Here is a 23,496-nt window from a genome sequence, read left to right as displayed (position 1 = left end):
AATGTCTTGAGGTATAGCTTTTCAGATACTTTTCTATATACATATCCTGGTTTAGTTTTTATAAACTATGTTCTTTTGGCAAACATCTCTTTTGGCATAACAATATATTACAACTACACCTGTAGGTCTTTATTTTAAATTTTTAAAAAATATTTTATTACTTTTATTTTAGAGAGCGAGAAAGAAAGAGAGGAAAGTGGGCCAGTGGGAGAGGGAGGAAAGAATCTTAAGTAGACTCCATGCTCAGCACAGAGCCCAACATGGGCCTCGATCCGCCAACCCTGAGATCATGACCTGAGCTCAAATCAAGAGTTGGTCACTTAACCAACTGGGTCACCCAGACACCCCTACCCTGTAGGTTTTTAAATATTCTCTCACATTATGGCTTTTCATAGCTACATAGTGTTTCATTATATATAGGCATCATATATTTATTTAACATTTCCTCATTGATGGACATTTCAGTAGCTAACTAATCTTCCAATTAATAAAGTATTTTAGGAAGCATCCTTTCAGCTGAATCTTGATGTATGGTTGTACTTATTTTTTTCAGATATACTCCAAGGAGTAGAATTGCTGGGTCCAAAAGCACATATATTTTGAAAGCTTTTGATTCATATCATGGAACCATCATCCAGAGAATTTCAACCATTTTATACAATGTCAGCGCTGAAGAAGAGTATTCATGTCTTCACACTGTCTCCCACACTGTTATGATATTCTCTGCTGACTTGAAAAAAGAAGTGGTATTTCATTACTGGTTAAATTTGCATGTCTTTAATTATGAGTGGGGTCAATGTCCTTTCATCTCTATTTCTTCTACTATGAAGCATTTATAGCTTTGCTCATTTTACAGGCCTAGAGACCAGGTATGTTTTTCTTTAGGATTTTTAAGAGCTCTCCATGCATCAGGTTGATAATCTTTAGTTCATTATATATGTTGAAAATAATTTTGTCCACTTACTGTCTGAATTTTTTATGGCCTTTTTTTTTTTACATAAATCCACTCAAAGTTTTATTTAATCAAATCTTACAGTCTTTGCCTTTATGGATTCTGCTTTTAGTATTACTCTTTATAGTACATCCCCACCTGAGGTTAGATTTTTATGTTCTTCTAGTATTGGAATTTATGTGGTTAAATGTAAAAGGTCTGTTTGGTTCTTTTCTTTTATTCCCAAGTGTTTAAGTCTAGTGTTTAAAAACCATTTATTAAATAATCAATCCTCTCTTCAATGGATTGGAAATGACATTTTAATTATATACCACAAACTGTCTCTCTCACACGCATACACAACTGTGCATGTGTGTGCATGCATAGTCACACACACACACACACACACACACACACACACACACAGAGGACTCTACGTCTGGACCTTCATATGCCTGCATTGGTTTGTGTGTCCACTCCAATACTCATACCACATTGTTAAAATTATTTTAGCCAGTAACATTTTACTATCTAAAAGAGTTGCTCTTTTAAAAATTTTTCTTGGCTTTTCTACATGTTAATTCTTCTAGATGAGAGGTTCTTATTCAAGGGCATGCATCAGATTTACTGGTGAAGTCTTCAGAAATCAAAGATACCTGTTTTCCATCTCCAACATGGAGAATCAAAATGTCTACAGTACAGTCTAAGCATTAACATATTTGCTACAGTGCGGAGGGGTTAAGAACTGTGACCCTGGATGAACTTCAGAATAAGCTTCTGAGGATAGAAGCCATATATGCCTGGTTACTGTTTAGTCCCAGCCCAAGTCTGCCACATGGGTGGCATTATTCAATTAATATTTGCTGAATCAAAGACTATATTATTTCCAGTTTATTTCTAACTAGCACCCTTCCTTTGAACTTGGATTTCCAAAGATTATTCATGGGAGGGAAGTTGAAGTAACAGTCCAGACTGGTGAGGAATATGAAAACATGGCATCTGAGGAACAGCTGAGCTATGTAAGAAGAGGTTCACGGGTCCAGTGTCTGAAGGGTGAACATGAGAAGAGGGGGAAGATGGATCCTATGTTCTTTCAGGACACAGAACAAGGAAAAAAGTTTTGGAAACATCTAATAGGCTATTAGGAGGGGTCAGATCTATCAAAAAATGACACCAGGTGCCCATTTGCTGAATGGGTTGGCCACCTTCACACTGCTGGGGCTGTTTAGGCAGGTGTGGTGCCATCTTGTGGGGAGCAATTAGAGAAGATTCCTGCATTATGTAGGGTTTCATAGCTGGTAATCTCTACGGTATCTTCTAGCATATTCTTAAAAGTATTTGTGGAATGTATTCTGTGATTCAAAGAGATAGAACACTTATGGGAGTATTCCAGTTGATGAGAAAAATTCAGACCAAATGCTGAGGTCACTACATAGGGAGATCCCCACTGAGGCCACCTTGACCTGAAGAACATGGGGCTCTGACCACGTCATAGTCCAATACTTGTTCCAGGCTTAACCACTCACCCTTGCCATGGGATGTTTCAATAATCCAGGTACAGTTCAAGTTGTTGGGGTAGAAGTCAGGAAACCCTGGTGATAAGATGGTCCCACTGGAGCCTTGAATGAAGCCACCACAGAGTGCTACGGGAGTAAAGATAGTGTTGAAAGACCGGAGTGGCCCAGGGAGCTCCCTCACCCCATCCCCAACCAATCCTCCTGGGAGCTGGGGAGCCATCTTCTCTCAAACCTCAACCCTCACTGATGGGTGGGAGAGTCAATGCCCCTTTCTAGCTCCTGGTCTTCCATAGCAGGAAAGGAATCCACTACCTTAGCACCCCTTTGTAAGGTGTGTCTCACCTTCACAGCTGGGCAGGGCCCGGCTCCACTGGAAGTTAGGCTCACACTCCAGGGGCTCCCCGTCACTTAATGTGTAGCCCGAGTCACAGCTGAAGGTCACTAGAGCGCCCACATAGAAGTCATTTCCGTGGCGCTGCCCATTTACAGGGATCCCTGGATCCAGACAGTGGTCTGACTGCAGTGTTATAGCTGGAAAAGAGAGCCCACAGCTGGAACAGACAGCTAACTATCACCACAGAAGGACCCTAGCTGGCCCGCAAAGTGAGGGAGGAGAGAACCTTGATTTACAGAAAGCTGAAGTTGTCATTTACCCATGTGTCCAGTGTGGCTGCCGACATCTGCTAAGACATTTGAAGACATGTTTCTCAGAGAAAATAAGCTGATTCTATTATTTGTCCATCCATCCATTCATTCAACATAAGTTGAGTGTCCACTATAGTTTAGACACCACGCTAAGTCTTGGGGATACAGACATGAGTAAGAACATGGGGCTGACCTCATAGTGCTCTCAACAGCACTTTCTCTACTGGTCTACAAAGAGTGGAAGTGACATCCATCTCGTTCAACTGAGGCAGCAGAGATGGATGCAGAAGGCAATGGGGGGTGGGGGGAGGGTGAGCGAGAGATGCCATCACATTTCAGCCTCACCATCCTCAAACACTCTGTCCCCAGAGAACCCGGCGTGATGGTACCCAGTCACCTGCAGGTAGAAGAGGCTTTCTGGTATGTGGGTCATCAGACTTCACTGTTTCCAAAGGCTCCCCTCTGAGCTCCCGTGGGCTCTGAGAGATGCTGAGAGTAGTGGAGTGCCCCCCAGGAGCACAGCCTAACTGAGGAAGCCACTAGGATGAGGCCAAGTTGGGGACCCACTGCTGGAACAGTCCTTGGTCCCTGCACCCTCCTCCCAGCCCACCTTGTCATCTGCCTCCCTGCCAATACTCACTTTCATAGCGGAGCTGGAAGCCGATGTCCGAGTGACTCTTATCGGTAGAGAAGAGGAGGTAGAGGTAGTTGCTGGTGCTGATGAGGAACTGGGGGACCTGGGTCCCATGGTAAACCCCGATCAAGGGTGCTGAGTATGTCCGTCCATCTCGAACTTCCAGAGTATCATAGTTGACCTCGGTTTTAAATCTGCCAAAGATGGGAATGTAGACTTCTTGAGAAACCTGAGGCTTATTAACTTGCAAATGACAAAAGGCCCTGCCTGACCCAGGACTTCAGAACAACCAGATTTTGGCAGGCTGGGACATTTTAATATAATCTGCACACTTTCATTAGTGATAGGGAAGGGCCTTCTTCACTGCATTTAGCCCCTCCCCCACCTCCGATGGCTGGGCACTCTCTCAGTCCTCCCTGTGGCCTGGGCCAAGACGCATCTTCAGACTTAGAGGCACAATGACTAGTCTCATGGGGGGTCAGAATGTTCTAGGCCAGAATTCAGTAAACTATAGCCCAGGGCCAAATCTATTCTATAGCCTGTTTTTGTATGGCCTAAGAGCTAAGAATGGTTTTTAACATCTATAAAGGGGTATGTTTTAAAGAAAACAGAAAATATGCAACAGATAACCACAGGTGGCTCACAAAACCTAGAATATTTACTATTAGACTCTCATGGAAAGGTTTGAGCACTGCTATTCTAGGCCATGGATGCTTTGTCTGGAAGAAGTTTCTGTTCATATTTGGGTGGCTACTTCCCCCACCCAAGGGGGCACGCCTGGGGTGGGAACAGGAAATGCAGCATATGAGCAGGATTTGGGTCAAAGGTCAGGAAGGCTGCCTTCCCATGCTGCAAATTTTAGAGTTATACTCCTCAGATGTCAATGCCTGCTTCAACATCTGATGGTATCTATCTGTCCACTCTCCATCACTGGAGGATGAAGGGCTATGACATCCCAAGTGATACCCTACCCACCCTTCTGCTCACTTCTCCGGTCATAAACAAAACAAACCCCAATACTGAGGTGAAACCAAGGCCAAGCACAAAGCCTGTGTGGCCTGTCTCTACCCAGGGCAATTTGTTCCAATGTTCTCTGACTTTGCTAACATTTCAGCAAACGTGCTGGTCCTCTGCCCTCACCCCCAGGCTCCCCTCCACCACCACTCCTAAGAAATCTACCCCCCCACCACCCCTGGCTCTGTTCCCTCCAAGGCTGTGGTTGCAGGCACCTGTCGAAGGTGATTTTGATGGGGTAGCCTGGCTGCGCTTCAATCACCCAGGCACAGCTGAGGGCATCCTTGTAGAAACCAGGCCAGCCCGGGGACAGGATGGTGCCACTGGGCGAAGTCAGATGACCACCGCAGGGAGCTGGGGAACAGAAGGGAGAGAAACAACTTTCTTGTGTTGGGGTGGGGGGGAAACAAATGAACAAACAAATAAAAACTCTCTCTATAAAATGTATCTGCCAACAAGTATTGTTTTTGTTTTTATGGAAAATTACATAAACTATATAAACTGTGAGTTCTGTCTATTGGGACCTTTATAGACATGCTCAGTTACATCATTTGGACTTTTATTAAAGGCCAGAGGGAAGAAATAAAAATCCTCTAAACAAAGTCCTCTGTCATTCTAGGAGGGCTGAAGTACAGCTAATATTTGAGTTGCACTGGTTTTTCCTTTGTTCTTTGCTCCTTGCATCAGGCTTGTGGCAAAAGCAGAGATCCGGCCACCTCTGGCACCGGCAGTGGGCAGATCCCCAAGCTCAGCTCAGAGCTCGGCCTTGACCTACTCCACTGTAAGTTCCTCGAGGGCAGGGGCCTTGTTCATGGTCTTTCCCAATTTGGAGTCCCCGGCATTTAGCCTAGACCTTGGCACACAATTATCCCTTCATGGCAGGAATCAGTAATCATTGCTTAAATGAATACATGAATGCATGGAAGGATGAATGAATGTGGTTCATGGCAGGTGATTCCACAAGACACTGTGTAGTGCTGACATGCACTACCTGTCCTGCTACACCTGTCCTCTCAGTCCCTTGGTCGGTCTCACTCTTCCCATCCCTCAGCTTCCTGTTCTCACCAGCACCCTTTCTTCACCATCGCCTCCTCCTGCAGCTGGACCCTTGGCCCTTGCGGTGCTCATCAGAGTGAGCCCAGTCCTCCTTCTGGTCAGATATCATCATGCGTGCCTTCAAGTTATCTTAGGTCACGTGACCGCTTTGACCAATCACACGAGAGCAGTAGCGGCGTGCGTCCCGCCCACAGGGAAAGTTGAGAAGCTGACGCCAGATTTGCCATTTTCTGCCTCATTGACGGTGAGAGCAAGTGTCAGGATGGAAGTCCCCTCGGGCTGGGCCTTTAAGTGACAAAGGGGCAGGGCCCCTGATGACCAGTGTTAAACATGCAGCTCAGGCAGCCTGTGTGAGCCACCAATTCCTGTTTTTAAGCCACTGAGATTGGGGGCTTGTTTGTTAACGCACTCTAACCTTACCCACCCGGTACCTCCCCAGGACAGATGAGGAGGATGCCGGCACCAACCACCACCCACACTGTGGCCACCCTCACCACCACGGCCACTCATGGGCTCACACGGACAGTCATGCTTACTCTTCACAGAACACAAATCCTGCAAGGATGGCACTATTATTCTCCCCATTTTACAGCTAGGACAGGTTTATAGAGGTGTAGCAACCAGTTCTGCTTTAGTTGGTGATAGAGCCTGGACTCGGACCTAGGAAGACACCATAAATCCAGAGATCCAAAACTAAGCAGCCTTCCACTTTTCAAAGAACCACTGTGTCCTTTGGAATTCCTTACTATGGAGCTATCAGATGCCAAAAATGTCCTAAACAAGACCAGGAAGAAAATGAAGAGCTACCCAGTACTTCCATCTCTGCAGTTTTTTTTTTTTTGTTTGTTTGTTTGTTTTTGCATGTTTCTCTAGTTAATCAGTTTCATAAAACAGGATCAAATATACTGCACCCTTCCTCTCTCAATTCTATGAACTTCTTGGAAAGACTGGAAATAATTGTCAACATTCTTTTTTAAAAAGACATATTTGTTGTCATTTGTGAAACCATATGATACTGACATGGAGGACATTGGGAGATGGAGAGGAGAAGGAAGTTGAGGGAAATTGGAAGGGGAGGCGAACCATAAGAGACTAAGGACTCTGAAAAACAACCTGAGAGTTTTGAAGGGGCCGGGGTGGGAGGTTGGGGGAACAAGGTGGTGGGTAATAGGGAGGGCATGTATTGCTTGGAGCACTGGGTGTTGTGCAAAAACAATGAATACTGTTATGCTGAAAAAATAAATAAATAAAATTTAAAGACAGGTTAGTGAAAAAAAAAAAAAGACGTATTTGTTTATTTTAGAGAGTGAGGGGTGGGGGATTGCAGGGGGGAAGGGAGAGAAAATCCCAAGCAGACTCCCTACTGAGCACAGAGCCTGACATTGTGCTAATCTCACCATCCTGAGATCATGACCGGAGCTGAAATTAAGAGTTAGAGGTTCAACTGACTAAACCACCAAGGTACTCTGATTGTCAAGCATTCTTAACAGAGTTTTACTTTAGGAAGTTTAATTAACCTAAGAACAGTAATACAAATGGCAGTAGAAACTCACATCAATGACTTACAATACTACTTTGTTTGTTCTATTTAATTTAAAACCACATAACATTTATGCAGTTATTATGCCCATTTTATAGATGAGAAAACTTAGGCTAAGTAGGCTAAGAGACTAGATCAAGAAGTAATGAAGTGAGAGCTGGGATTTCACTTCAGGACCTCTGTCTCCAAATCCACCTGCAGTGCATAATGGTACTACAGCCACGGCTGGCAGCAACGAGCTCACTGGGATTGAGAGCTCACTGTGTGTCAGGACTTGACAAGGATTATCTTTGTGACAACTGCAACACTAAAAGACAGGTACTATTGTTATTCTCGTTTTGTAGGTAGGGATTATCACCCCATTTTCAGTAAGTTGAGACATGGAGAAATTAAGTAATAACACAGCATTTATATAAAACACCGAGGGAGTAAATTGCACGAGGGTATTGTCACTTCCTGGGTAACCCCAGTTTTCAAGACCCATTCCTGCATCTCACTGAACCTGCTAGTACATTCCTCTTTTTGATGGACAGGTGAGACCTTGGAAGTGTGTGTTTGTAGGGGGCTACTGCTCAGTCCCTGGGTTTCCATGCATAGCCTCAGTAGGAAAAGGGACTCTCTCTTGGATTCAATTCAGCACAGGCCCAGCCTCTTGGATTGTGGACTGTGATCTCCTTACTTACTTTCCAGAAAACTGTAGATCACATAGTCACTTTCTGTCTAGCTACCCTCCATTCAGTGCACAAATCAAAATAACAAAATCCTATCTAAAATCTCTAGACACGGAAACCCAAATCTTGCCTTTGGTCACCACTTTGCTTTTCTCTGGTGTATTGTTTTACTGCCTTGCTGGTTCTTCTCTTCTCCTGCTCATGTGCTGCTCAAACAACCACTCTAAGCATTCAGTCCTTCACACTCTCTGGTTCATCTTCACGGTGACAGGTGTCAGGCAGGGAGGAATACGCAAGGATACTAAATGCAATGTCTCCTTAACAATTGAAAAGATGCTCAACCTCATTCTAAGGAAATATATATATTAAAACTGCAGTGAGAAAATATTTCTCATCCATCACATAGACAAAATCTGAGTTCAAGGACACATGAGACTCAGGGAAAACAGGTATTCTAGCACCTTGCTGGTGGAAATGCAAAATGGCACAACTCCTGTGAAAAGAAATTTGGTAATATATAGCAAAATTCCTATGCATTCACTCTCTGACCCTGCTATTAGAACTCTATCCCAAAGATATTCTTGCAAATCTATGAAAAGACATATATATGTACAAGGCTATACAAAGCTGTGTGATTTATAGTAGCAAAAGCATGGAAAGAGCCCAAATGGGAGTCAGCAATAGGGAGCTGACTGAATGAACTGGAGTAATCAACAAGACGGACGATGCAGCTGTAAACAAAAATGAGGGATAGTGTATATAATGTCATGGAGTGGTCCCCAGAATATATTAGTAAGTGAATAAAAACCAAGGCAAAGAGGTAAAGAATAATCCTATGATTCCATTTATTGTAGAGAGGGGTGGGACACACACACACACACACACACACACACATTGACTCATATTATAACAACTGATGAAAGAATGAGGCCCAACCTCAAGATTATCTATGGAAAGAAGGAGGGAACAGGGTTGAGAGGAAAGGAATAAAAGCTAGACTTTCTCAGAATGTATCTTCTTTCAGAGGTTTAAATTTGGAACTATGTAAATATTTTTCACAACTAAAGAGAAAGATTTAAATTTGATAAGCAAGCTCTCAAAACTCAAAAGCAGAGCGAAATAAATGAATACAGTACTGTGTCAGTTGGTGGCATAATCGCACATGAAGAAACTAGCGAAAGAGATTTCAAAACACAGCCATCCCTAGTAGGGTCTAGGAATGAGAGGAATCGAAAGTAAAACAACTTAAACCATTTTCAGTAATCACACTGATGTAGTGGCTGTGTCATTCCGTGAGTCTTGGGTGTGCGGTAGGGAATGGGAAATCATGCTGATGTTGTAGGGAACTGGAATTTTCAGCAGGAAGGAGAGCAGGTACAGATATGACATCAAGAAAATAAAAAAGGAAGTATTCTTACATCTGAAATGAAATAAATCCATTATGCATCTTTAAAAAAAATGATTCTTTAGCTCTGTTCATTGAAAAGCCTTAGAGACAAGGGCCAACTCAATAGGAATAATTATCCCCGGCGCCCAGACTGTCAGTATCACTTTCCACCGAAAAGGGACTAGGGCTCCTTGGAGAAACGGCTGCTTCCAGATCAGGGAAAGAAAATGTTCAAAATGAGGTTGGGCCACTTTCAGAAAGGTACCCACTGGCCAATGGGACAGTTGGAGTGTCGGTTAGAGTGATAACTGCAATGGATTTAAATATATAAAATATGTTTAAACGCCCTGAACCATAATGGTATTTAAAAATGTTCAACTTTATGTCAGGGAATCGACTCATTGAATAAAAACCGGTAAAAAAAAAGGAACATAATTAAGTTTTTCTCTGCCTTTCCTTCATGAACTGTACCTCAGGGTAACCAAATAGTTGATGAGGGCGAGTTTTCTTTAAACACTCCAGCTTATAAAAGGAGATGACATGATAGCATGTGGGCATTTTGCAATCCCATCGCTGGCTCCTAACATCCTCAAATGAGAGACAACCAGACATTATGCATCTCTGATGGTGGCACAGAGCCCTGCCCGTAGAATATTCCGGACGAAAAATGGAAACTAAATCTGATTAGGTTTTTAGATCCTACTGCCAATTAAAGGAAATGTAAGAGAGAGAGAAGATCATGTTAAACAACCTCCCAGGGACATAATGGTCAAAATGCAGAGTGCAGGAGACACCTCAGAATAAATGACCTGGCTTCTTCCACAAAATATCAGAGGCGTGGGCATAGAGGTCCACAGGTTAAATGAGCTGACACATACGTGCTACCTGTAATGAGTGAACCTAAGCAGGACTCTGACTTTTAAAAAAATATCTTTAAAATAAAGTGTTAAATAAACAATCATGGAAATTTGATTGTATTAAGTAAGTATTTTCACTTTCTTAGGATGATGGTATTGCTGTTATGTTATAAAGGGCTCTTTTTATCTGTTAGAGATACACACTAAAATGTTGTGGATGGGCTATTTTGCCTGAAATTTGCTTCCCAATCATCCTAGAGTGGGGCAGTAGCAGGGGCAGCAGGTAGGGGTATGAATGCAATGGAATAGGCTATAAGTTTGTAACTGGTGAAGCTGGGCGGTGGGCACATAGGTGCATCAATTCTGTTCGAAATTTTCCACTCAGAATGTGGGGCAAAAAAGGGAAATGCACACGCTCAAACTCACACTGCGTACATACTCACATGCACAACGAAAGAAAAGAGGGGGAGGTTTCCTGCCTTGAATAGAGATAAGAGTACAGGGATAAGACAAAGGAGGGACCCAGTGCCTGGCACAAGCAGGTGCTCCATAAATACGTTGTCAACGGAATGAAATACTGGTTGAAAGGTAAAAGACCAGGTGTGATGACCGAATTGTGTCCCCCCAAATTCACAGGTTGAAGCCTTAGCCCCAGTATGACTGTTTGGAACTAGGGCTCTTAAAGAGGTAGTGACGAAGGTTAGATAAGATCATTAGGGTGTGACCCTGAGGACTGGTGTCCTTCTAAGAAGAGACACCAGGGATGGGCACACAGAGAAAAGGACATGTGAGGACACAGCGAGAAGGTGGCCATCTGCAAGCCAAGGAAAAAGTGGCTTCAGGAGAAACCAAACCTTTGACTTTGGATTTCCAGCTTCCAGAATGGAGAGAAAACAGATTTCTATTGTCCAAGCTGCCCAGTGTGCAGTATTTTGTTAACAATGGCACGAGATGACTAATATACTGAGCTTCCCCATGATGGACACTAACATCGTGCCAGGCCAGGAGCAACTGGGCAGTGATGATTCGAATACAAGAATATGAAGAACTAGTCTTTTTCGAGCCTCACGGGTGCTGGACACTGCTTTCTGTGCCCCTTTTCTTTTCCTGTATGTTCATCTTCACAACAGCCTAGAGGGCGGGGACTGGTATTAGCCTCATTTCAGAGTGGAGGAAACAGGAACAGAGAGGTGAGCTAATGGGACCAGAAACACACAGCTAGGAAGTGGCAGAGCCAGGATTTAAACCCAGCAGGCTGGCTCCAGAGCTTGTGTTGCCAGCCATTGTGGGTGTGGACCTGGGAATGCCCACCCTGACTACTGCCCTCGGGGCAGTTTTAGGTGAGGACATGTCCAGCGTGAACGACCAGAACTCATGAAAGCCTTTTCTGGTGGCCTGCTACACCACTGTTTGTGGCAGCATGAAAGGTGAGTGAACTTTGGAGTCAGACAGACCTCACTGGAGGATTCGAAGTGATGGTCTGGAATCAGAGTACTTGGACTGGAATCCTGACTCTCCCATTCATTTAGCTGTGTGACCTTGGGCAGGTTATGTAACTACTCTGTGTTTCAGTTTTCTTCTCTGTGAAATGAGGACAATACAGTACTTACCTCCAAGGTTGTCGTGAGGCTTCAGTAGGGCAACGTATGCAAAGCACTTGGCCTCCTATTTAACCCGAACACTTATCAGCTACAGGATCTCAGGCTGGTCAATTCACCTGGCTGGTTTGCAGCTTTCTTGTGCTTGGAGCCTAACAACATCTTTCTCACAAGAGTGGCCAGAAGACTCGGTGAGATAATGTTAGAAACTCAGTAACTACCCTTACTTCTTCCTTGGAGGTCTAAATGAGCTACAACTATCACTTGGATTCTTCTTGTGGGAATGGGGAGAACTGGCCTTCTGTATTTTTTATAGGACTTTAAAATTTTCTGATTATAAAAGTAACACAGCTGGTACCTACAGCAGAGAAAAACAATGTGGACGTGTTTACACCAAATAGTCAAACCATTTTCCTCTAGGGAGCAGGATGGGGAAATGAGAATTTTCACTTTGAACTTTATCTCACTTATGTATTGCTTAAATTTTTTACAACCACCAAATATTACTATAAAAATGAGAATACACACTCACTGTAGATAATTTATCTCCTTCCCCGCCCCACCGTGTATTTCTTATATAAGCAGCATATATTTTTTTAAAAATCTAGTTTGAGGTTCTTTGTCTTTTTTTTTTTTTAAAGATTTTATTTATTTATTTGACAGAGAGAGATCACAAGTAGACAGAGAGGCAGGCAGAGAGAGAGAGAGGGAAGCAGGCTCGCTGCGGAACAGAGAGCCCAATGCAGGACTCGATTCCAGGACCCTGAGATCATGACCTGAGCCGAAGGCAGCGGCTTAACCCACTGAGCCACCCAGACGCCCCAGTTCTTTGTCTTTTAATGGGGAGTTTAATTACCTTTACTGTCATAACTGATATGTTTGTCTTACTGCTGTCATTTTGTTCTATGCTGTCAATTTCTGCTTCCATGGGGTGTCCTGTCTTCTCTGTCTCTCGCAATAGGCACTATGTTTCCTTTCGTTTTAATTTTCTTCTGGGATAGGAAAAGGAGAAACTTGCTTTTTATTCTACTTGTGCATACTTAGAAGTATTTCATAAACAGGGTTGAACTTATATTCTCTGTTGTGAAATAATTCCAGAAAAATACAGAAACGGTGTAGCCGAGAGTCTGGGTCTGAACTGTGGCTCCACTACTGACAAGCTGGGAGGACTGTGGGCGAGTGACTTAACCTCTCTGGGCTCCAGTGGGGACCGCAACTACACCTGCTTCCTACCGGGTGCAAGGCTGACATGAAGGGACACCTGTAAAATACTGATCCTAGTGTGGTATGCTTACTTGGTTCTTTCTGGAAAAAAAAAAAAAAGAAGACGACGATGACAAGGAAGAGGTGGATGGGGGAGAGGGATAATCAGGCACACCTGTGTAGATGCCTTCCTGCCTCGAAGTCTTTTTAAAATATATTGCTGACTTTAAACATATGGATCCCCTATGTCCTCTGTTCTCTAGACAAAAGGTCAACAGACTACAGCTCGAGGGTCAAATCCAGCCCATCCACTTAAGTGGTGTCTATGGCTGTGTTTGCATAAGGGTAGCAGAGTTGAGACCCACACGGTCTGGAAAGCCAAAGCTACCTCCCAGCTGGCCCTTTAAGGAAAAGTTTGCCGACTTGCGCCTTAGAGCCACCAGATGATCGTCCTTCTTTCTAAATTTAGGAGAAGATGCCATTTTCTCCCTTGTCCCATTATAGCCTCTCAAAAGCTAAGTGGCTCTTGGCATGTATTAAAAGATTTTTTAAAAGGCCATTAGCTTTTGCATTTAATTGTCCACAAGGTGGGGATACTTAATCAAAAACAAAACTAGAAAAATGGAAGGACAAAAGATGCTGATTACAAAGCTGGGTTCTCCCGAGGCTGGGATACAGGGGAAAGGAGCCACGGAGGAGCCAATCCCGGGGGCTTCTCTATCCCATCTACTCCACTGTTTTCAGTCTGGGTTTGGCCACCCGAGGTAGGGTCTCTGACTTTGGCTCTCGGATATACAGCTCCTCAGATTCCTGAAAATCAGCTTGGCAGCAAATACCCACTCCTCTGAGGAAACTGAGCAGGCTCTCCCCTGTGCCAAGTTCATGGTCTCTCCAATGGGCTGCTCCCTATTCCTGGTTGCCTGTGGTCGTCCAACCTCAGCATTCCCCATCCTCCCAAGGGAATGGATGGGATAGTTTTAATTACAAAATTAGGACTTTGCCCATGTAACAGTGAGTCTAATCCTCTCATGCACTCATACGTGGTCTCGAGTATCTCACTGCGCTGATGGAAGTAGGGTCTAGGAGTCCCCGATTCAGGAGGGTGGACCATGCCAAGAAGTGGGGTCTGCAGTTACCAAGCCCTAGTGTCTCCTCGGTGGGGGGAGGGGTCAGTTCCACTGGAACTGAGCCCCTACAGGCTTGGGGCATTGGGAGTCTGGGCTTCTACCCCGCAAGAGAATCTTGGTGGGGAGACAGGACCAAAGGTCAGGGAACTGGTAAAGAAAAATGAAGTGGTGGTGAGACCAAGCATCCAACAGTGTGGTCCAGAGCAGTCCCCGAAGAACAAAAGGAATTAGGAGAAGGGAGAGATCCAGTGAGCGAGAGACAGCAGGGAAGATGTCTTGGATGAGATTGACCAAGACAAGGACCACCAAAGAGGTCAAGGGAGAGAATAAGGGAGAATGAGGGGCATCCTGAAGGATAAGTGGACAGTCCTCCAGACTCTGGGCTCTGCACAGTGGTTTTGCAGGGTCATGGGCTTCACCCACAAATGACTCCATCACACATGCATGATCACCCCACTGTTGTCAGCCATGGCATGATTTCACCTGCTAGTTCCATGGCTGAGAATGGCATTTCCAAAAAAGCTCACTTCACTGGGGAAAATGGCTGTGACGTTGTGTGGACCTCATTGTGGGAACTTGGAAGGCAGAAAATAATCTGTTCATGACATGATTGGCAGGTGCCTGCAAGGATGTAAGGGCACCACTTGAATCCCTGAAGTGGAGTGATATTCATCTGATTGGCCTGATGAAGAAATGATTAAAATCATGCTCACGGCCAACACTAATCAATCGCTCCCTCTCTGCCAGACGTGGGTCCAAGGTCAGTGGGTGCTCACAATAACCTGTGAGGACGTTGCTTTTATTAATGGCACTGTATAGATGGGGCTACAGAGGCACGAAGGGGTCAAGTCATTTGCTCAGGGTGCCTCAGACCGTAAATTTCAGGGTGCAGGCCAAGGGCAGTCTGGTGGGAGTCAGGCTCTGGAGGCCATTAGGGAGAGACTAACCTAATTAAAAGGACTTTCTCTCATTCAGCCATTCAGTAATTTATCAACCAGTATTGGCTGAGCATCTAAGAGTCTAACAATTTGCCGGTTGTGTGGCTGTGAGACAAGGAAGATCTAACCTCATGGAGCTTACAATCCAGGGGCAGCAGAGCAAACCATTTTGAGTACTTTATGCCAGGAACTGCCCTATATAATGTACCTTGTTCTCATCCCCTTCCTTCTGTGTTCAGCTGGAAAATACAGAGGCGCAGAAGGAAGAGGTGACTTGCCAGGATTCCATGGACTTGAAAGCCTACCTTAACTGCAGACCCTCTGCCACATGCACTGAGCAGTCAGTGGTCTCTCCTCTACCTTCCCCCACCCATCAGCTCTGGGGCAGTGCTCACTCTAACGCTGTTCCCCTCTTCTTTTCCCGTCCTTCCCACCTACTGGCTGGGGTGCACGGATTTGGGTTTGGGGACTGGGTATGGAGAGAGGTCAGTTAGGTCTCCATATCTGTCCATCATGTGAAAAGAGAGGAAGCAGCTTTCTGGCTCCCCAAAGTAGAGAACTACAAGCCCCTGCCTCCATGTCCATGGTCACTGCCTCCCAGGGGCTGGTGGATGCTCACCTTTCACCTGTCAGTCACAAATTTTACTGAGGGCTTGCTCTGTGGCAGGCACAGTGCTTGGGATGCAGATGTGATGTGGCCTGATTCCTGCCCTCTAGAAGCTTTTATCTGTGTTTTAAGTGCCTGCAGTTTGGGGGAGCAGATGGCTGGTCTCTAAGCCCGAGTCAAACCTACTTTGTGTGGCCAGGCTGGACTAAGGAGACACCATAATAACCCGCACTTGCTTCGAGCTGTGTTTCTCCCGGCTGGTCTGCCTTCAGCCTCCTGAAGACTGACAGCAAGGATACGGAGGCAGCCTTTGACAGGAGCGTGAAGACCAAGGCGGGGAGACATCCCAGGGAATCAGGAAAAATGAGCACATGGAGAAGCAAGTGCCAGGTGGCCTGAAAGACTTCAAACTCCATGGCGCTGCCGAGGCTTTGGGCTCCTGGCGCTCCCCTGGGTAGGAACTGGAAGAAGTGCTCCTAATGTCTGTGATACTGAGACAGTTCTCAGTGGAAGGAAGAGGTGTTTTTGGTGCCTGACTGTCTAAAACCAGCATTTCTCCAGGTTAATCTCTGGTTACAATTCAAATTTCTGTGCTATAGAAATTTAAATTTCTGTGCTATGGTCATCCTATAGAGCCCCTGCTGTCCCAGTGTGAGGGTGAGACGGTGACCTGGGTCCTGGGAGAAGAGGAAGGACCACATGGACAAGTGCCACTCAGCCCCCTCTGCCTCCTCTCTGGCCAAAGGTCCCCAATCCCCCGCCCCGGCAGGCACCTACCTTCACACCGCAGCACGGCGCTGTTCCAGACCACGCTACCCTCCTTCAGGATACAGGTGATGGTCTCCGAGCCCTGAGTCCCGAGGAAGCCTTCGTCACAGAGGAAGGAGATAGAGCTTCCCAGCTGAAGGCTGTCACCAAACCGTTTGCCATTCACCGGAACACCAGGATCTGGGCACTCGTTGTGTCGGAAGGCTGTGTGGATGGGGATCAAGGACAGGATTAGGCAGAGCTGGTGAGCAGATGGAGCCCCCCTACCCCAGAGAAAACAAGCTTCATTATGATAGGCAATCCTAGACCCCCGTCGCTTCCACAAAACAAGCCATGTTGGAGACAGAGCCAGATGCCCCAGAACCAGTGAGCCACAGTGGGCAGAAAGCAGGTGATTGTTAAACTTGATCTCTTGCCTTCCTGAGCACCTAATCCAATTTCGTGCTAATGAACATATATGGGTCAGACAGCGGACTAAGTATTTCTCATGTCAGCTCATTTCCATCATATAATGGTTCCACGAGGTAGACATGATTACCCAGGTTACAAATGAGGAAACTGAGGCCCAGCATGGCTTAGGAGCAGAGCTCCGTCCTACTGCCACAACCATTCCACACTTCCCTAACTTCAGACAGTTACGGGATCATTTATGCTGCAGATGAGCTGGGCTCCAAGTCCTGTGACACTAATAGACACTAAGCATCATAAAGTAGGTGCCCTGGACTCAACCCTGTCTGAAGCCATCTCCCTCATTTTCTTGTGTATTGTCAGGCTGCCTCTCGCTCTGTCATCCAGGCAATGATAATGCAGCGGGAATGGGGGAGAGGAAAGAGAGTGCTTGCGGGTTTAATTGAGCTTTGCCTCTTGTTAGTTACACGCACAGTTCTGGGCAACTTACGTAATCTTGCTGAGTCTCTGTTTCCTGACCTATAAAATGGAGACCATACTTCCCTGGCAGGGTCATTTCAGGATAGAAATAAAAGGAAAGTTGATATGAATTTGAAAGTGGAGAATGTTTGGGATGGTGCCTGACAGATGGCAAGTACTCCCTGAGTATGAGTCCGCTGCCTTCTTCCCATTCCCGTTCCATCTCCACGGAGCACGTTCCCAGCCTGCCTCCACTAGGGTGCCACAGTTCTGGAGCTCAAGTCTCTAAGCCACACCCTCTCTGCATCCCTGCTATTATGCGGACGGCGCTTTCCAGGAGGCCAGGCTCCCTGGCTGTGTGGGCTTGTGCCACTTTAAATTAAGAACTCAATTTGCAAACCTCTGAAATTCACTAGTGATTGAAACACTTGTACAACCAGAAACAGAAGGGTCCCCGAGGCTGCTGGATCTTGCTGGAGGCAAGAGACCTGCAAATTTGGGGATCCTTCCTACTAAAGGCGAGCCTCGGGAGCATCTGACGTGGGGATGATTGAGACGATCCTTTGTGGAGCCTCGGCAGACACCCCAACACACTTCCTGCTGAAATGCAAAGCCCAGGTCATTCCAGACTTTAGGCTTCTCACCTTCCTTCATGAGGAACGATGACTATGAGGGGTGCCCTGACATTTAGAAAGATGCCCTGGGAAGAAGAGTGGTGCTTGAGGCCCAGAAGGTGTCCAGACATGTCTCCTAAAAATCTCCTTAGTCACACACACATGCATACAGGCAGGACTCCGAAGCTATTTCCAGTGTCAGGGTGCAAAAGCTCTAAGTCAAGAGCCTTTTCAAACCTCAGTTTCCTGGCATGTGGAAGGGGTAGACAGAGCTTAGCTGAGCACTGGTGGTGGGAACCACAGATGTGTTCAAATGGCAGGTGCCCTGGGGACAGCACCTGCCATCATCATTGGTCCAAATGTCCCATGTGGAAGAAAGATTGGCTTTACTCTAAGGAGCACTAGGGGTGAAGCTGTCTGGGAGGTGAGTTCCCCACGCTGGGCAGGTGCAGGCTCAGGCTAGATGATCACTGGCTGCATGTGACTGAGGAGCTTTATATTCCAGTTTCCGGACACTTGTCGGTGGGCTAGTGCTGTACCAGCTACATCAGAATCACCTGTGAAACTGGTAAACATGTAGATTACAGGGCCTTATCCCCTTAGGGATTCTGATTTAGAAACGGTGCCCAAATATAAAACAATTAGGTCTACTTATCCCCCCAAATTATCTCTATAAGTGCATAGAGAAATATCTGATGTCTGCAGTAGTCTTCAGCAAAGGCTGGCAAGAATCATTTCTGGGTGGGGGGATTCTGGGGTAGTAGTTAGTACTTCTTCTTTGACCTGCTCTATTTTGTTGAGTATGTATGTGTTGGCTGTGTATCATTTTTATGGTGGTGGAGAAGCTTTGGAGAGGAATGCTAGGCAATATCTGGATCCTCACTTAGGTCAGGTCCCTGCCTTTTGCCTCCCTTCCCCCCCCACCCCCCACCAAGGACTCAGCACTTGCTGCTTTTTGGAAAGTGGGCCCTCCCTGGATTTGGTTTTGCCAGGCGTCTCAGTAGCTCGTTTTATCCCAGGCTTCCTTTTGATGTTCATCTACATTGAACCTACAGAGTTCCCAGCCCTCACCATCCTGGAAGGTGGGCTCCCTGGGATACCTCTCACCCCTCTTCCTACTCCCGCCAGAGAGAAAAAGGGCATTAGTCTCTCATGGATCTTTCCATCCAATACACCTTTACTGATCCTTACCAGGTCCAGACTCTGTGCTGGGCAGAAGGGATAAGAAGATACGCATACATACCCCCACCCTTCCAGAGCTCATGATCTCATGGTAAAGCAAGGGTAGAGGTAGATCACCTAGAAGCTAGAGCGCTGTGCTAGACTGGGAAGGCTAGGGAAGATGGCCTGGGTTCTGCTTCCTCTTGACTATGGATGGTGCGAACAGGTACATCCTGGAAGAGGCAGGCCCTGAGAAGAGCCATGTTTCTAGCAAGTTTGCTGTCCTGAAGAAGGTGCTGAAGAGAGTGTTGGGAGAGGGCTTTAGCTTGGGTGGTTCCTTGGAATCTGAGGTCCCCAACAGTCCCAGCTCAGTTAGACTACAGGGACAGGTGTGACAAGAAAGCAAGGCCTTTATGCCAAGGGAGTGGGTTGAGGTCTGGGAGGAGATCAGTTCTGTCAAAAAGAACCAGACTATGTGAGTGTTTGCATGCATGGGTGAGGCAGGAACCAGGGGCTTGCATTTCATAAGCAGCCCCTGGAAGAGGAACAGGCAGATCCAACTTCAGCCCCATTTGACTACTTGCCACTGGCTGAGTTCACTGGGTCTACAGCTTATTATGACCCAATAAGCTCTTCTTGCTACCTTTGGCAGCTTGCTATTTCTGGTCTCCAAGCTCTGCTCCCCTCCCCCTCCTCACTATAGCCCCAGGAGACACAGAAATGCAAAGAACTACCACTTAGCTTCAGGCTGCTTCTAGAGAAGGGGCCCAGGGTTGAAACTGGAGCTGATAGCTTTTGGACTGTGGCCCTGAGAGGGACAATGAGGAACTGCCCCAATAACAAGGCTAATAAGCCTCAGATCCATGCAGAAACACTGCTCCGGACCTTTGTTTCTGATTCAGCTGCAGGGGTGGGAAGTAGGCAAAGTGAAGTGTGAACCCCACTGGGGAGTACCTGAAGTCAACAGTAAGCAGGTGTTTGAGGACTGGGGGCAGGAGTGGGGGAGCACCTTGAGAGGGACGGGCAACAATGGAAGGATGACCCAGGCTTGCTCTCCCAGGGGCTTTCCTGGTGCTCGCCGGGCCTTCTAGGAGAGGGACGGTGGGCGGGAGAAATGAGGTTCCAGGCTCCTTTTACGTTACATATTGCACTTCTAGGAAAGAAATGCTCCAAAAAGAGCAACTCCACTGAAAAGAGCACCCCGGCCAGCAGCCCGGACTTTCTGCTTTTCCAGTCATGGTGGAACCCCACGCCGAGGCCCTGCAACCCTGCCAAGCCCTTGGAACTGGCCCACCTACATCAGTGCTCCTCCCTTCGGGCACCCTCCATAATGCTCAGGGGCCAGCACTCTGAGGGTGGTCCTCTGGAGACAGAGCGGGGACTCACTGGTAAAGGTGATGTTGAAGCCCCTCTTTCCCGTGGAGTGGTCAGTCTGGAATTCGAGACGGGCCACGTGGCCACTGCTTGTGATGGAGGAGGGGAGCTGGTTTCCTGAAAAGGTGCCCAGGACGGGGGCCTCGGCCGTGGCCCCATCTTTGATGACCAGGAAGTCAAACTGAGGCTCCACATCGATGTCGTTGAAAGCCAGGTGGATGCGGCTCTCGGGTCGGGCCAGGATGAGCCAGACGCAATGGAGGTGGTTGCCATAGTCCTCTGGGTAGTTGGGCGACAGGACGACCCCAGAGGGGCTGGTGAAGTTGAAAAAGCAGGAAACTGCAAGAGAAGAGCCATGGAGGTCAGGGTGCATCCTGGTGTTCTGCCTGGGCTACAGAGGGCTGGCACGGGGTGCATTTCCTTAGCCTAAAGAGCAATGGAAAGAAACGTAATACCAGGGTTGGGCTGGATCGACTGGGCTCTGAGATCTTGGAGGGAGACATACTGGGTTCCATGTTGGGCATGGTGCTGGGAAGGGCCCCTCTGGAAAACTGCAGACATGGAGGAGTTGGTCCTCTTAGCTGCTGCTGATCCCCGGGGTGTTAACCAGGGGCAGGGCATGCTAAGTCCATTTCCCCTTTTTAATGATAGGTATGCCCTGAGGATTTGGGCAACCTCAAAGCTACAAAACTACACTAAAGAGGTGCTGGGTAAACACTCTTTTACAGAAACCAAAGCTTTGGAAGAATCCTGGGGAAGAGGTGATGGTGCCTTGTCTCCATGCCCTATCTACTTCCTGCTCTCTCTCCTACTTTATCCTAAGGACACACTCTTCTGGAATTCCTTATTTTAAACCCTTTTCATGCCAGTGACTAACAGACCCTGGAACAAGGTTGAGGCAAGGGAAGTGCTATAAAGGGAAAAACAAACAAACAAGCAAACACTAAACCGAAATTAAGAGGGAAAATAATCGAATGAAAAAAATTGTAACAAATATGCCAAAGGGTGAATATCAATATTAAATTAGAGCTTTTAATAACTGCATAAGAACATCACCAAGATAAACAAACAGTATGCTCACAGGATTCACAGAAAGGAAAACTGAATAATATGAAAACATAGTCCATTTCACTAGTAAAAAAAAAAAATAAAGAAAAAATATACAGCCCAATATTGTTGAGGCGTCTTGGAAACTTATATGTATTTATTGCTGGTTGCAGAGTAAGGTTGATATAATCCTTTTGGAAGGGAGTATATGAATTCTTATCAACAACCACAAAACTACTCAAATATTCTGACTCACTAATCTCTAGGAATTAATTCAAAAGAAAAAGAGCCGCATGGACAAAGATGTTTATAGTGACATAATTTTATTACAGAGAAAAAAATGTGAACAACCTATATGCCAGCCTAATAATATGAGGTAAATTATAGCTTTTAATGTGATGCTGTTTGAACGAAATCATTAAAGTGATAAATGTGACCTTGCAGAAAGAAGAACGTTAAGCATCATTTTAAGTAAAACAGTAGATCATAAAATTATATGTATATCTCTGATTATAGCTATTACATATTTACACGTGGATGAAGACTGGACATGAGACCCTGAATAAAAATTGTTTTCGAGTAATAGGTTTTGGGGGTAATACTTTTTCAAAATGAAAACAATATTTAATTTTTCTGACTGCAAAAATGATATAGGCTCATAATAAACACTTTTAAATGTAAAAGTATAAAGAGGGTAGAAACTAATGTGGACAAACATTTAAATCCCTTTATAACATTTATATTGATGTTTGGTGTTAATAATATTGAAACTTAAGTTAGCATAATATCTGGCTTATTAATTATAATGAAGCTAAGGTAAAAAATAATAATGAAATCATGCTTGCAAAACAAACATACATACAAAACAAAGGAATTGGTGACTCCTTAGCTTGAGCTTCTCCTTCCTTTCCCTGACTCTACCCATCCTTCCCTTTTCTACATTAGGTATCTCTTTTCCAACCTGCTACTCAAAGCCCTCCCATCAGATTCTGCAAAGCAAACCTTGTCCCTAAGACATATTCAGTCTTATCGCTGTAGTCTCTGTGTTTGAGAGGTATAGAAAGAGTCTGAGTCAAGGGGAGAGATGGACATGAAAAAGCTTTTAGGCAACACAATATAGAGTCAGTGATTATTATAACATATTAATGGTGGTTACTAAGTACAGGCACTATCTGAGCACTGTCATCCATTAGTCAATTTAATTGTCCCAATAACACTATTTGCTGGTAGCCCATTTTAAAGATGAAGACACTGAGGCACACAGAGGTTAAGTAATATGCCAGGGTTGCTTGGTCAGTAAATGGTAACAGCAAGTTCAAATCCAACTGACTCCAGGGGCCAAGCTCTTAGCCACCCCTCAACATCCTCTTATGAGAACAGTACCGCCCACTGGGCCTAAAAGTGGAGTCCACGGGGGTGTCTTTAGAATTTGCTGAATATAGACCTCTCAACTCCTAACCATTATATTAGTACCAAAGTGGGACAGCCAGGCTGTCTTCAGCTGCAAGCATAACACAGATTGTGAGGAATCCAAACCCAACAGAGACAACGACTTTGAAGCCAAGGGGCAAAATCACAAGGTCTGCCTTCCAGGAGAACACACCAGGGCAGACCTAAGGCAAAAAGAAGTGCCATGATTTCAGAAGGAAGATCACCAGAAGCACTGTGAGCATGTGCACAAGTGCATTTGCAGCAGAGGAGAATTGAATTAACTTCACCTGAGTCCCCACCCCCACTTCATGACTCTGTCACATTATTCCTTTTTCTTTATACCCTTCGTAGTAGGTCGCCACCTTGCAAAGCTCCAGGGGCACCGTTTTGAGCAGCTGTATACGGTAGCTTTACTTATCTCTCTCTAAAACTATCTTGTTCACTTGTTTGTTTACGATCTGTCCCTCCCTCGCCCCAAAACATACACATACGCTCCATGGAGTAGAAAT

General features: G+C 45.7%; 1 protein-coding gene across 1 annotated transcript in view; it reads right to left on the bottom strand.

Annotated features, from left to right (window-relative positions):
* Positions 1 to 23,496, bottom strand: part of LOC123926444 (CUB and sushi domain-containing protein 2-like) — a 596,474-nt gene that overhangs the window by 185,345 nt on the left and 387,633 nt on the right. Inside the window, exons 14-19 of the mRNA XM_045980312.1 lie at positions 20,522 to 20,848; positions 16,503 to 16,697; positions 4,957 to 5,095; positions 3,734 to 3,921; positions 2,791 to 2,979; positions 2,458 to 2,574 (exon numbers count right to left, since the gene is read on the bottom strand). Of these exons, the coding sequence (XP_045836268.1) occupies positions 2,458 to 2,574; positions 2,791 to 2,979; positions 3,734 to 3,921; positions 4,957 to 5,095; positions 16,503 to 16,697; positions 20,522 to 20,848 (1,155 nt within the window). The remainder of the gene's footprint in view (positions 1 to 2,457; positions 2,575 to 2,790; positions 2,980 to 3,733; positions 3,922 to 4,956; positions 5,096 to 16,502; positions 16,698 to 20,521; positions 20,849 to 23,496) is intronic.

This window comes from Meles meles, chromosome 1 (genome assembly GCF_922984935.1).
Source record: "Meles meles chromosome 1, mMelMel3.1 paternal haplotype, whole genome shotgun sequence".
Classification (NCBI taxonomy): domain Eukaryota; kingdom Metazoa; phylum Chordata; class Mammalia; order Carnivora; family Mustelidae; genus Meles; species Meles meles.
This window is presented reverse-complemented; position numbering and strand designations above follow the sequence as displayed.